The 15,131-nt window shown below is 38.7% G+C and overlaps 1 protein-coding gene across 2 annotated transcripts in view; it reads right to left on the bottom strand.

Moving 5' to 3' along the window:
• LOC119654801 (RNA-binding protein fusilli) overlaps nucleotides 1-15,131 on the bottom strand; it is a 307,177-nt gene that overhangs the window by 38,259 nt on the left and 253,787 nt on the right. For both annotated transcript variants that reach the window (XM_038060355.1, XM_038060354.1), the window contains exon 7: nucleotides 5,611-5,721. In XM_038060355.1, coding sequence (XP_037916283.1) covers nucleotides 5,611-5,721 — 111 coding nt within the window. The remainder of the gene's footprint in view (nucleotides 1-5,610; nucleotides 5,722-15,131) is intronic.

Here is a 15,131-nt window from a genome sequence, read left to right as displayed (position 1 = left end):
TTAGTATTATACTATCAAAACAATGAAATCGTACTTTTTACGTAAGAGCTCTGCCGGAAAAGAAAAGTAACTTTCCGAGAGATAAATCCTTCATGGCTATCGGAACAAGATGCATCGGATTTTATCAGAATCTCAGCCTTCCGTCGGATAATTTACTGACGATACGCAATGTGACCCGAGGTTTACCTGTTCTGGTAGATAAAGGCAAAAACTTCATTCAAATTTGTTTTGAAAAATGTGCTGAGAGTGCAGTCTTTACGACGGACATTGCCCTATTTGCATAGCAGAGCGGTGTTTTGGGAAGCCAGCCATGGCTCATTCATTGCACTACACAGAAATATGTTAGTTATGGGATCATTATCCGCACTAATTGTTTTAAATTTCAAATAAAGTGCATAGTTAGGCTTCCAAATTAGAGGAAAATGTTTACTATTATTTTGAATACTATTAACCCATATTATAGGTTGTGATTGTTTGCTAATGTATGAACCAAATGGAGCAAAACTTGTAATTAAAATTCACTTTTATTGTAATAAAATTTATTGCACCAAAGCAGTTGAAGTTCTATGAGCGGGCATTTTTAACGTCAAGTGCTGGGTTTTACTTTGATCCAGGAAAACATAACGCCACGAGTACTATTTGTCACGTCCATCAAGTTACCCCATTCTAAATTTGGTGTTTCGTTGTCCTTATAGTGGAATCTTCTATGCAACAAATTTGATCCATGAAAGACTTCACGCCCAGTTAAACAAGAAATAGGAATTTTTTTTGAAGAATATGAGGGAGTAGTGAGTTCCCTGTCCACTTGATGACTTGGACTTTCTGGTCCACGGATCCCTATATTTTGGACTGGGACTCAAATTTAAAAAACAAACGACATGCGGTTTCCTCCAGGGTAGAGGCAGCTCAGCAGACACTGCCTCTAGAATAGAAAAAAGTAACTAAAACCAGAATTATTAAGGAACATCTGGTCATTTACGGGAGTAGCTGAAAAGACACGACTTCATTGCAGAAAACGGATCTTCCAAAGGCGGTGAAGTGAGTAAGATATTGAGAAACCAGCAATTACTTGCCTTACCAGGGTAGGAAAGAAGAGTTAACTACCTCGGGAACAAGAGGAGAAACCAAGAGTTGAACAGTAATCGAATATCAAACAAAATCATGGCTACTGTGCCGAAGGCCAAATATTCACAGGGGTTAAACTTACTAACAAAAACAAATCTAAATCTAAGATAAGCATAAACTTTCACCTTAACTATCATGACCTGAAAAACTCTAAGTATTGTAATGGAAAACCAATTGGAAACCAAACCCGCTTGTGGCTCTTTAATCCAGCTCTCAACGAAAAACTAATGTAGGACCTTGTTTCCAACACAACTAATACAAGATGCCACTCAACGTCCTTCTGCAGGCAAAACCGTACCCGCTGGTAAATAATTACATCCAAGGAAAAAACCGCCTTCGGGCAAAATGCTGTCAAGAAAGCATCCTTTGAATGTATTGCGTTCGGGCAAACCAGAAACCTTAGATGACGTCAGCTCTCAAAAACATGAACCTCAGTGACATTTACAAGTTACGGGGAGATTGCTAGAGAGGCGTCTTCGATGGTATGGTCACGCAATTCGCGCTAACGAGGATTCACTTTCCAATATTGGTCTGAATATCGAAGTTGATGGTAAACGACTAAAAGGCACGCCGAAACAACAGGGGCTTGATACGCTGGATGGGGATTTAAAAGCCTCGATATTGCATCCAGATCAAGCACTTGATAGAGCCAAGTGCCGAAACCGATTACTATGAGCCCGTTTGTGAACGGCACAAAGGCTGAAGAAAAAGAAGGGTAGCAACTTCTTGATTTTTTTCAGATTTTTCGGTTAATTAGTTTCTAAGAATGGGTTCGTGAAAGGAATGGTCGCTTTCGACCTCCCGCACTTACCTCCTTCCCTTCCCTCCACGACTGATCGCATCAGAAAGTAATAATCGAGGCCGTGCATTCGATACCCAACCTATTCCGTGAAAAAAAAACTTACCCCCCTCTGCGCAGCACGACCTCGCCGTCCCCCTCCTTAAACTCAACGTAGAACAATGTTACTCACTGCATTTAAGGAGATCCACAGTTGCCATCCATCAAATTTCGTATCAATCCGAACAACAGTTTCTGAGAAAATATGTGTGACCAACAAACACACAAGTAGGCAGACGGACGGACAGAAGGACAATAAACCGATTTAATAAGGTTTTCTTTCTTTTGCACAAAACCTTAAAAAGTTACTGAGCTACTGAAACTGAGGTGAAGAACGTTCGGGAGGACACTTTGTTAATTTTATGAATTTTTACAAATGTTGCGCTACACGTGTCAGCATTTATGCTTTCATCTTAAGATGGGTTAATTCCCGCAGAATATGTATTATATATACCACCTAGAAGTTCCACGGGTTGTTGGTAAGGAAACCTAAACTTCTGCTATGTATTTTATTAGATGTTAACGGAAATGCTTTTCCCAGTTCTAGTATGTCAGTCTCGAAATTGATGACTCATATCCCGGCAACAACAAAATAGTCGAACTTATCATAAAGAGTCAAAAGGTCGATAGGCAACAGTTCCCCGTGGCGGGTATATCAAAACCGCTTCGTGTCTCTGTTGGTGCAGATTAAGGAAACAACTTCTCACCACTCCTCTTTGTTCTTGTAATAGGCACTGCCACACCAGACATCCAACGTCCAGCGCTCTATATCCCCTACTTCCAAAGCTGATCTTGAGCAACTAGTTCAAAAATCATTCCAGATAGCCTCACGCGATGGTCTCAGATTGAATTTGACGACCGATCCCAATGAAATAGGCACGATTATTATCAGTGTCAGTGACCTGCCAAGAACTGAGCGATTTAAATATCTCAGATCGATGCAATCAGCCAGTAATAAACTGCGCTATGAAATTGCTTGACGCATCACTATAACCTGAATGGAGTTCCACTATTGGCGTTCTTTATGATCTACGTATTAACGAACGTTTATAATTTATCGCTGTGTCGTCCGTCCTATCCTCCTCTGTGGTACTGAATACTGGACGACTATAAAAGACAATGAACGGCGCCTCGTGGTAATAGAGATAAAGAAATAGCGTTGGACTAGCGATGTAGCTTGGTATGATTATGTCCGAAATAAAGATATCCGCGAACGAGAGAGGCGTCTTCGATGGTAAGGTCACGTAATTCGCGCTGACGGGAATTCATTTGCTAAGATTGGTTTGAATATCGAAGCCGATGGGAAGCCACCAAAAAGCCGACCAAAACAACGATGGCTCGATATGCTGGTTCGTGGTAAGAGCCTCACGTTCCATCGAGGAAAATGATGCAACCGATCAAACCGAGATAACCCCCTCTCTCAAATGGGACAAAGGCTAAAGAAGGAAAAGACGACGCCTGCACCAGTGCCAGCTCCGTAAAGGAGGGAGAAATGCGGGGAAATGAGCCACTATAATCTGAATGACCGTGTAATACTCACGCATTTCATTGAGTAGACGGGGACATAATTGTGTTTTTAGAATGTTCGTACACCTGCCGACGGTGATATCGAGGGCCTCAGGTTGGTCACTTTCTCCAACTTGTGGCTAAAGAGGTTGGATGGTGGGGGTCTGCAAAACGATTCTCTCACTCTGTCACTGGCTCTCCACTTGTACACCGGAAATGCTGACGCAAGTAAGTGTGAATCTGGTGTTGACTAATGCTTACGGCGACTTCAAGATTCGCTCTCATGGGATGGCAGACATTGGCCCGCCATGAAAAATCCATTCTTAAGTGTGTCTGCGATAAATCTGATCGGAAAGTCAAACGGCTATAACTACACTAGACCAGATACGGTTACCATCGTGAATGGCACTGACTGCCTCCGATTCTGGAGTCTTCTCTGCACTGGCACCCCGGAAGCGTAAAAGGCATAGCCATTCGTCTGCATTGTCGTTTAATTTTTAGCTCACTATACCATCAGGTGCCGCTTAAAATCAGTCGATTGACAGAAGCGATCTTAATGTGGATACAAAGGAACGTGAACATTATTGACACTGCAGAAAGTGAAGAGTGCCTTTTTAAGGTTTTCTCAGTGGTGGTAATATGACCAAGTTTTTGGCGTCAGAACACTGTTTTTTTAAAAGTAATGTCGTAAGCATTAACTCAACTGAATGAATTGAGCACCTTCCAGCAGAAGAATCTCTTTGTGAAGAAATCTGAGGCCGTTAGAGTGACATTAATCTTGTTTATCTAAGATGGATATATGAAAAACCTCCGTTAGGAGATGTCCTTAAATTTGCAAAAAGGTTGCGAGTGGCGGCAGAAGCAGGAATTTGTTTTGTTTAACTAGATCCACGAAAGTATGATTTTATACATAATGGGTCTTTTGCGATATGATGAGATGCGGTTTCCTCCATTTTTCAATTCAAACCTAATCAAAGAAACATCAAAACGGTATTACGTATCAGCAGAGATTTTAGATGTAACGGGGAGAAAGAAAAACTCAAAGTAGAGATTACTTAAAAGTGATGCTGTATTCGCTATGTTTTCGTAACAATAGCGGAGAAAGTTTTGTAAAGTTTTGTCAATTGTCTGTATTAGCACAATATTGGATGGCAGGACTTAATTCAGTCATAATTTGAGTTGTGCTTCGATTGCTCTGCAACGTTCATAAAATGAGATCGACCATATCAGTTGTCAGTTGCTTTATAGATGCGACCGGTGAAAAGTGTGCAAAGATCGGTCAAAACTTGATGACCTTACACCTTCGCTTGTGTGTTGCATACGCTTTTATTTTTATGATGAGAGTTTAAAATGCGCAACTTTCACGAATATTAATAAAAGCTACTCATGAAATATAGAAAAACTTTTACCAAGACGAGGACGTATTTACTATTGCCTTGTCGCAAGAAGTGCGAGTACAAGTAGATCGCGTTAGAAAACATTTCTAGTTAGTTGCAAGTTTTCTCATTGCGTCGTTAAAAAAGCTAAAGGTAAGCTTTTCATCCTTGCTGGAGACCAGCTTGGGAAATGGGAGGAATGCCACAGTTTTAGAAAGTATCACTCTGTAAAGGTTTCGAGCATAGCGAGGACCCTATAATGCGGGTCAGTCTCTATTCTCAAAAAAATCCCATTCCGTTGAAGACTCTATTCCGAGGCCTGAATATATTCTGGAAACAGAGCTTTCCTTCCACCACCCCCCCCATTATGCATAATGAATCATAAGGGTTACTAAGTTATCTAGATGTACCAAAGTTTTGCGGTACAGGTTGAAGGTAAAGGGTACGAAATTATCTTAGCGTCAGAGGTCTATAGGCTAATATTTTGGTTGGTATCCATTCTGAAACCATATTTTCAGGAGCATTCCTTAAATTTATCTTTTATTCCGGTATAGTTAGCAAAAGATACGTTTCTATTTCTTTCATATTCTAAATAGCATAAAAATTAAAATTTGTACCAATTATTACTTTTTCAATTTTTTCCAAAATGCAAAGAAATATTTGAGACGGAAAACTTCTTAGACTCCTACGTATTATAGTTTTAGTGTAGTTTAATGGATGTAATTTTCATATAAAAAAGATGACTAAAATTTGATTTGTACTTACTTTGCTACATTAAGTCCTCTAAAGAATTTTGCTATATCTTGATCGCTGCTTTGCCAAGGTAAGCCACGGGCACGTACTATACAAGAACCGTCAATCTCGTCATCAATTGAGCTGAAAAAATAAGACAATTTGTTATATTATGCGACTTTGATGCAATAAACAATATTCAAATTTGGTATACTTATGGTATGTATAAGAAATAAAACAAGATGAATTCTGATCTCCGTTGTGCCAGTGAAATTCAACATACTTGACCGAGAACGCCGAAATAATACAAATATGTATATGTGGATATAAATTGAATCCTATTTTTATCAACTTCTATCCCTTTATCAGGTCCACAGCTCTAAGAAAGTTTTTTCGATCGAAGCACGACCACCAAAAGGGTTCTGCGAAAGTTGGTTAAAAAAGGCACGCTGCTCTATAAATCCTGCCAAATCGTCCCATATGCGGACGATTTTAACAGAGTAGCGCGATCTCTCACATAAGCAAAACATAACGAATGACGAATACAAACTAGAAAATGTAGACAACTTTATATATTTAGGCGTACAACTGACGAAAAATCGAAATTAATTCGACGAAATAAAAAGACGAATCCAGCTCGCAAATTGAACCTTCTACTCGGTCTTACAGACTTTAAAAACCAACTGGATACATAGGAAAATAAAACTGTGCTATGATAAGGACGTTAAACATGGACCCTAACACAAACTTCCAGAAAACTGGTCAATACGTTCGAGAGGAAGTTAAACGACAGGATGACCAGTGGCGAATCAGATATCCCACCCTGAAATTTTCAAATTAATAAAACTTCGGAAGTTGCAAAGTGGTGGCCACGTTCAGCGTATGGACGACATTCGGATAGTTGAAAGGGTATTCGAAGTTAGGGCAGAATGACGAAAACTTGTAGGAAAACCCCAAAAACGCTGGGTAGATTCTTTTGACGAAGGTAGCGCATCACTTCTCAGATTTCAAAATTGGAGGACGCGATGGATGGATTGAGATGGTTGAACGAAAGACATCCCGAAGGCCAAAATCCGAAATGGGCTTTAGTGCCTCGACGACGACGATCAGCTCAGTTTCACCCTCCTACAATAAACTAATTATATTGACGAGCAGCAACTGACCTGTAAAGGGAAAAGCATGTGACCTGATGAAATATTAGTCGTTTAGTCTAGGTCTCGTCGAAGGTATTGTAACTGGGGGAGGAGGAACACAGTTGGTTTTTTATGAATGTCAAAGTATCATATTTTCGCTACATAAAGGTTATGTAGTCCGTCCTCAAAGACACACGGCCCAAATTGAGACACAGGCTGCACGCCGTAAATATTTATGTAAAATATTTTTAATTTTGCGCAGAAAATATTTGTGGCGAAAACGCTCGATGTGATTTTTTTATGAAATGTTGGCTTAACATCAAGTTTTTCTTTCTCGTGAATTTTCTTAATGAATTTTGGCTTTGTCTGCAAACACGCAAGTATTCAATGAAAAGCACAGTAACAAGACTGTGTATGACTTGCCTGTACTAAACGAAAAAATGTTTAAAAAATCAATAATAGTGCCATCAACTGGCAAGAAAGTAGTGTCTCTTTAATTTTAGCTCAGTATACAGTTGGACGCATGCTATCAATATTTAGAAAAGTAAAAAGTAACCAACTGCAACTATATATGTATATGCAGTTCATTCAGAAGTATTTAATTAAATTTTCCATTGATTACTTGGAAATGCTCTCCTCCAAGCGCCCACGTAAACTAATTAATTCATCTAAATATGCAACTAATAAATACTTTGCAGGTCAAGTATTTGCTGGCGATAATACCGTATAAATAAAACATCCTCTGTAGGAAAACCTGCTAATAGCATTGATTTCCAAGTCAGCAGTATTGCCGGAAAATGCATGCGTGCAATCTACTTTACGATAGTACCTTATCAGACGGGGAGTGTGACAAAATGTAAACATAAGAAATCCGCGAAAAGTTGGAATGATTTGAATGTCAATTGAAGTGTAAATTTACGTTCATTGATAAGTGGATATATTGGACTTTTCACGTGGTATTAGGTTACAATTTGAGAACCCACTTCTACTCTTGCAAATTTGCAAGCCATTCCCTTGTCATTCATAGGAACTCCCAAATTTTTTCCAATATCTCTAAAATTAAGTCTGTGAAAATGATAAATCATTATTTCTTCCTCTTTAGTCTTTGTCCCATTCAGATATGGGTTGACTCATCTTGGTGTGGTTCACCACTTTCCTTGGTCGTAAGTTCGCTCCAGATGGAGAGAGAGGTTCTTAAGTGTAGTATTCCAAACCACCATTCCTTCGGTGAAATTTGAGGCCAATCGGTGCTTAGTGCACGTCAAGAGAAATAAAAGCTTAGGTGAGTGTATTTGGCAAGCAGGCTTTTAAGTGAAAATAGAAAGATGGGTCTCCCTTTAGCAATATAATAATAATAATAATAATAATCGTTGGCACAACAATCCATATTGGATCAGGGCTTGAAGTGTGTTAGAGCACTTCATTCAAGACCGTAACGGTACACTACTTTATTATAACAAATGCCGTATATCGTGATTCAGTTATTCCTTCCTCACTACTTTTTCTTCGTTGTTTATTATTGTGCTGCTCAAGGAAGCAGAAGTTGATGTAAACAGTGATGACTTCACTGCCCTGATGATACATGATAAAAGAACTTGCAGATGGTCGCAAATCTTTAGATGGCTCGGAGGGAGATGTTAATAGTTACTTCTTCATTCATGACGATGAGCAGGGGGATATTGCGTGCGAGTTTAGATTTCCGCTTCCCCTGCTCTTCATCAATTTAAGTAGGCAGGGAAACTGGGAGTGCACCAGGAATTCTCTGCGGACCACGTACATTCCAGTGGAACTAACAGTTTGTAATCCAACGGCAAAAGGTAGCATCTGATATTGGGAATTTGATCTCTGTGCTAGAAGGAAGGAATAAATTATTCCACAAAATTAGTGTGGTCTGCTATCAAATAAATAGCAGACTCAACACCATTTTGTCCTCAAACAAAAGTTGTTAATTTACGTTTTTTAAGACCTGCTCTTTTTGGGGCCTTTTTTGTCTGGAGTATCAAAGTTTCTCCTGGAAGCCAACTACTTATTAGTCTGTCGAACCAATTGTAAAAGATAATCGTGGATGTTGTTAATGTAGAAATCAAAAACTGACACTAATTCTCACTGGAGTGAAAGTTGTGGCGATCATTAACTCTAGATAAAAATTTTTAATTTTTTCCCTCGTTTAGTTTTGATTTTGATCTTGAAACTATCCTCTGTTATACATGAAGGTGAGGTAGGGTTTTGATGAGTTGCATCTGCCCTGGACAAAACCATTAGTTATCTTGTTTTTTACTTTTCGAATACTTGGGTGCGATATCCAAAACGAGGGGTCCGTCGACCAAAAAAGTGAGAGTAAGTTGCTCTCCATCTGATCCGGTATAACATAAACTAGATGTAGACTTGGGATCCCTCATATCCTAAACAAAAAATTTAGCTTTAGCCTAGCTTAGGCTTAAAGTACAGCCAATTTTAAGTTGGATATAATTCGCACCCTTGTCGTGTTTGCTATTATATTAAAAGGTGCAATTTCCGTCCGCCACTTTCGGTCATGCTGCTTTCAGGGCAGAGGTGAGACAGAGTCTGATGAGTTGTTTCTGCCCTTGACGAAACTGTCAGTCATCTTGCTTTTTATCTTTTGAAACCTTTGTGGGTTCATGTGTTCTCAACATCAAAGTAATTGGTCTTGACACTATACTATTTGATTTAAGCATTTCTCACCTGCAAGACCAAGACATTCACAACCAATCCTTTTGCACCTAAAATCCCAACCCTCATCCTCAACCCGTTGTTCTTAAAGAAACAGACTAAGCTAGCCCGTAAACACCATGAATGAGGCTATCAGAAGCCGAGGACGGTATTATCTGTAGGCGTTATTAAGGCTCTAGACTAATGAATCGGAGAAAAAGTAAACGATTATGGAAAATCTAAGGGTGTTCGATCAAAGTATCCTCCCGAAACAATTTCAAACAAAGGACGACGCCCGCTTACGGGCCTAGACGTGTTGTTAAGAGGGCTAAAGTGGCAGTGGAAAGGACCACACTCCAATGTTAGTTATGCTATCTAATGAATATGCTCTCCCCCAGAGTGGCCGACGAGTGGGTTGCTCTAGCGATAGATAGGGCAGAATAGTAAAGAATGAATGGAGACTTCTCGGGAAGACCTGGAGAAACCCAAAGAATATTTTGATGAACCGACATGGATGGCTCGTAGGAGTAATGGTACTCATATTTGAATTTTAATCGTAATTATGATTTTATAGAACCAAATTTCGCGAATATTTTTTTTAATTTGAAATCCTCTCTTTCTACTTTTTCCCCACATGAACCGGTAAAAGGAAATTTCTCCAAAGATAGTAAAGAACCTCAAAGGCCCAGCCTCGCAATTACCTGGGGCAAAAGAGGAATAAGGTTGGCGACGCAATCCGTCATGGATATACCGCGATAACTCTTTCTTCGCGATTGACAATAGTCAATTCAGATGGTCATCCTGGACATCCCTAAATCGGTGAAGCTATTACAACTTGAATAATTCTTTACATTATTTCATAACGGTCAGTTGAATATGGTATGATTATGTTTTATGCCCAGCAACAGGTGCTAGTACAGCAGAAATTGATAGATACGTTCGTATACTTTGGTAGTGACCGTTGGAGCACCAAAAAAATAATTGGCTGGTGTTCTTATCATTTTACAACTGCCGATTTTATCTCAGATAAGATTTGTAATAATGCTGGAACATCTGTTTTTATAGCAGTGTTGGTGCAAGGGCTAAAAAAATTATAATAACACTCATATAAACGTGCATATTAATTTGCATTTTATGGTTATACATTGGAAAAACTCGTATCTCTTACAAGCACCTACGTTGCACAATATTTGTTGCCTGATATTTACCACCATTAAACGTACTCAGTAAAAATTTCATTTTATTACAATGGAGCATTGAAAATGCATTGGACTTGCATCGTGGTATTATTCAGGGAAAATGTAATGTCACACACATCCAAGGAAAATAAAAAAAGAAACGTGTGCATTTTTAAAAGTGTATTAACCCAATGTCATTAGGCTGTAAAATCCCCATTGTGTAATATATTATACATAAGATCATGCCCACATATAAAAGTACTAATGTAATAAAACACGAGAATCTAATCTAGTTCTAATCTTGGTGTCTGAGAAGTATCAAGCGTGTTTTGTGATAAACCACGAAGTGTAGAGCTCATGATAATAAATTAATTTAATATTATGAGCTTGCGCCCATTTGAAGATGGTTAACCCCACAATTGTTCTGATTTCTGTTTCCATATTATGTGTTCAATCTACAGTGCATCCTTGCTCAACAGGGGCTTGTATCCAACTAATCACAGAAGTGGTTCATTAGCCGAGATTTCTTGATCTACGTACTATAATACGTTTCCATTTTTTGTTGAGCAACTTGACTAGAAAGTTATTAAGTTTCAAATAGAAGAATCAATTTTGCAAAGCAATTATATCATAAATTGTGTAATTTGTGATTGCAATGTGAAATGCAGCGTTAAACTACAACACTGTTGGAAAGAGAGAACTAATAACTTTCCAACTTGTAACATGCATCCTAATGGAAAAATCTGTAGCTTTTTTTATCGGAGGAGAATGAAATATTGTTAAAGCGTATTAAAGGAAATATGTCGCTTGACTGGAAATTATAAGGCGAATATTCCGTCTTCTTAAAAATTGTAAGAACTGCAAGCTTTATTCAGTTTTCCTTTGTCTTTAACGCTTATTTGCTATTTATAAATGGTTGATTGTTAGCTTTTCCTAAAATTGTCTATGATTTACTACTGAAGAATAGAAAGAAACAAGTCGAGAAACCGGAAGCTGACGCTTCAGGTGTGAAAGGTTTTGTGTATTTCTCTTATAAAGAGATTTGAGCGTGCATTTGTCCCATTAGTATGTAACACGTAATATATGCATATATTATGCAAAAATGTGAAAACTTTCAAGTGATATTGACATTCATAGTCTTGAATTTGCAGAGAAGCGACAGCTTTGACCTAGTATAACTTTGTTAGTAATAGTCCAATTTTCACCAAATTTGGTAGGATCATGTTCTATGCTGTATTCTACATTACTGGTTCGTGATTCTAGGGTGACCTTAAGGGGGGTTTTCCTGTCAATTACTAAAAATTATGGTAATGTACTATTATTAACTTTATTTGAACAAGTATCAGTACAGAGGGTATTTCGGAGCCTAGGCACCATATAGTGGCAGCCCCCTGATTTTTTTCAGATTTTTCGGTTGGGTAGTTTCTGAGTATGGGTTCCCGCGAAACCTCCCACTGATCAGCCATGCGATGCAAATACGTAGGCATATATGCCTGCGTCCTATTTCTCAACTGATACCAAGTATTTTTGTATTCATTATATGTTATGTTATTTTGTAGACTTAGGAAAAGAATAATTCGTTTGTCGCCCGAAACGTTGCCCCAAAAGGATAATGGTAGAGAGTTGATCGTGCAACCCAAAATGGGTAGTAGTGAAGGCTCCGATCTTCTGTGAGAGAATAAGAGAGTTCGTGCGGAGAATAAAACTTAGAGGGAGCAAAAAGACGAGCTGATCAGATCGATTAGTGAATTAATGAATTTGGTGAAATTCTTAAAAAGTAAACTTGAGATGGTGGTACTTTCTACATCCTTCATTTGAGCTAAGGATTAGCAGCATTAACATAGAATTGGCAGATGCAATAGGCAAGGAAGGGAAAAACGGTATGGGTCCTGGCACAGACCCGTTCAACAAAATAATAAAATTAAAGGTTGGTAATAAAATTATAAGTGCCCCTCCAGAAAGGAAACATGCCTCTTCTAATTCTACCTAATCGACAACTAAAAGAAAGGGAAAAGTTTCGGTGATCGTCAGATATAATCGAAATATTCCACTATTTCTGGAAACCCTTAAAGGCTTAAAGCGTCATTAAGAATTACAAAGGTAGGTAGGACCCCTAATTTTGCTGGGTCCATTGAGGACCATACCAGCATATTCTCTCTTATCTATGAATTAAACGCTCCAACTAGTACCCCACAAACCCTTAGGACTCAGTCTCCTATTATCAGAGTTCTCCATAGGTAAACGAATCCATAGAAATTCCTTTCGAGCCTTACCACGTAGGAACCTCAGTTAAAATTGCGCCGCTAATTTTGTGATGAAGAAAGCCAAGGTTCTCCACAAGGAGAATCATTCGTTTCCAATGAAATCTCAATCGGGATTATCCGTTGCCACTTTCAAGCCTTCTCAAGGCTTCATCGAGGTTTTCAAAGTGAAGTATACCCTTCAACATAAGATCACTCTTGACAGAATTAAGAGTATGTGCAGCGTTTTAACCGCCAAAACTGCGGGCATATTGCCCAAAGTTGTTCGATCGTACAAAAAGCGATTCTCGTATGGAATATCCAAGACTAACAAATGAAACACCACATTGCTCCAACTGCGGCCAAATCGGACATCCGCCAGTTATTACGGGTGTCTGGCATATAGACACTGGGCTGCCTGAAGGTAACAAATAAAAAGTAAGTTATGTCACATAAGCTAAGTAGACACTAACTCAATGTCACATAGTTTGGCCAAAAAGGGTGTTTCTTACTCCCAACCTGCTAGGGGTTAAATTTCCGGTCCAATCTATTTCTAATCTTCTTCCAAACCCTTCCAAAATTTCATTGAAGCTTTCCCGACGTGCCGCTGCCCAAATTTTAGTTGATTCTCTGAATGCAGACTGCTACTGCATTTCAGGAACCCACCAGATATAACGCTATCCAGAATGACTCCAACTTCAGCGTTGCGTTTTCAATCAGGAAAGAATATGATTTTGAGCAAGTTGTTGCTTCTTCCGCTGCGTCCGCTCAGAATCAGGCGAAATTCTATAACAAAGAATTCACCCGTAAATTAGCATATATTAAACCTAATTTTAAACCTCTTCGAGGACACATTCTTAACCTTATTGAAAGGTTTTTCGAAAGAACAGAGAGGGATTCAAACCCTAACGTGAGAAGATTACACCAACAGATCAAAATATTCTCATTGGCGAGAGTCCGTAGGCCCTACCAAATAATGATCACTGACCTGATTCATCCAACCACCATCAATTACCTGAACAAAGCCCCTCTGGATATGAGCAAAGCGAATAAGATTTCGCATGCTTCATATAGTAAAGTATGCATCAGGGAAATGGAACGACCTTTAAGAACGCATTTATCTTGACTGTAAGGCACAAGGATATAATTTATAGGCAAAAAGTAAATTCTCCAAAAGGAGGGTAATAAGGGATTCTTGAAAATCACCGAGTTGATTTGGGGAAGACTTCCATAGCTTCCAAAATTTGCGGATACGATCTCTAAATTGTGTGATATTATCCTCCTTATTAGAGAGAGAAACGATTTTTTGCACCCTCCAGGAAATCTGGACAATATCTGAGGCCGTTTAAACGTAATGGTGGAACAGTTTTATAAAAGCTAAACAGGCTCTATGCCTTTGAGCCAAAGTGGGGCCAAGTAAGAGAAAATCCTCCCAAATTGGTCCACCATGAAGTCATTGGCGGACTGAAGGCTCCTTCAATCCTAAAATAAAATCTGTGCCTTATTCTTCCGAGTCAAGAAAGTTGATCATTCTTGTTCCGCAGAAATAGGAAAAAATATCGTAGATTTCAGAGCTTAAACTATCCGCATTTGTCTCAAATCACACACCGTGTTATTCGCATCTGCCACGCTGTGGACTTGTATTTGTTTTTGTTTGGTGCATCTGGTATGTAGCGAATTCCATGTTGAAAGCAATATCAACATTTATAAATAACTATTTGTGAAATTCTTTTGTAACTAAGAACTATTGAGAAATATTTGCGAAAATAAGTTATAGAATTTTTATAATTTCTGTGCTAAACAGGTTTGTGACGAGCGTATAATTCATATTCAGACATAATTACTATGAAGAATAGAAAGAGTAAAATCCGATTGTAAGATGGGAGAGTATTTGGTAAAACTTTGATGGATTAACTGAGGAAACTACATAAATCGCTTTGCTGATTGTATATGGAATCTTAAGACAAATTAGAAACTTCTGGTATCTCATTTGTTCCGTGACCCACGACGTGATGGAAGAGAAAAACGGAAGAAGAATGGCTTTTCTTATGATAAGAAGCAACAAACTTCATCATCATTATGAACGGGTCAACAATCGGTACCCAATCTAGGCCTGCTTTAATAAGAAAGCACAAATATTGCCGTTCTGCGCCGAGATCTACTAATTCTACATCGTTGTTCCATCTAAGACAGTGTCTCCCAATTCTATTTTTTCTAAAATAGATATTGCCCTTATAGACTTCCCGGGCTGGATCATCTTCACCCAGACTGACCTGTTCATCATAATCTATTGAGCTGAATTTTATCCACAACCAGGCTATCGTGGTATCGCT

Source organism: Hermetia illucens, chromosome 4, assembly GCF_905115235.1.
Source record: "Hermetia illucens chromosome 4, iHerIll2.2.curated.20191125, whole genome shotgun sequence".
Taxonomy (NCBI): Eukaryota; Metazoa; Arthropoda; class Insecta; order Diptera; family Stratiomyidae; genus Hermetia; species Hermetia illucens.
The sequence above is the reverse complement of the archived record's forward strand: the minus strand, read 5'-3'. Positions and strand labels throughout refer to the sequence as shown.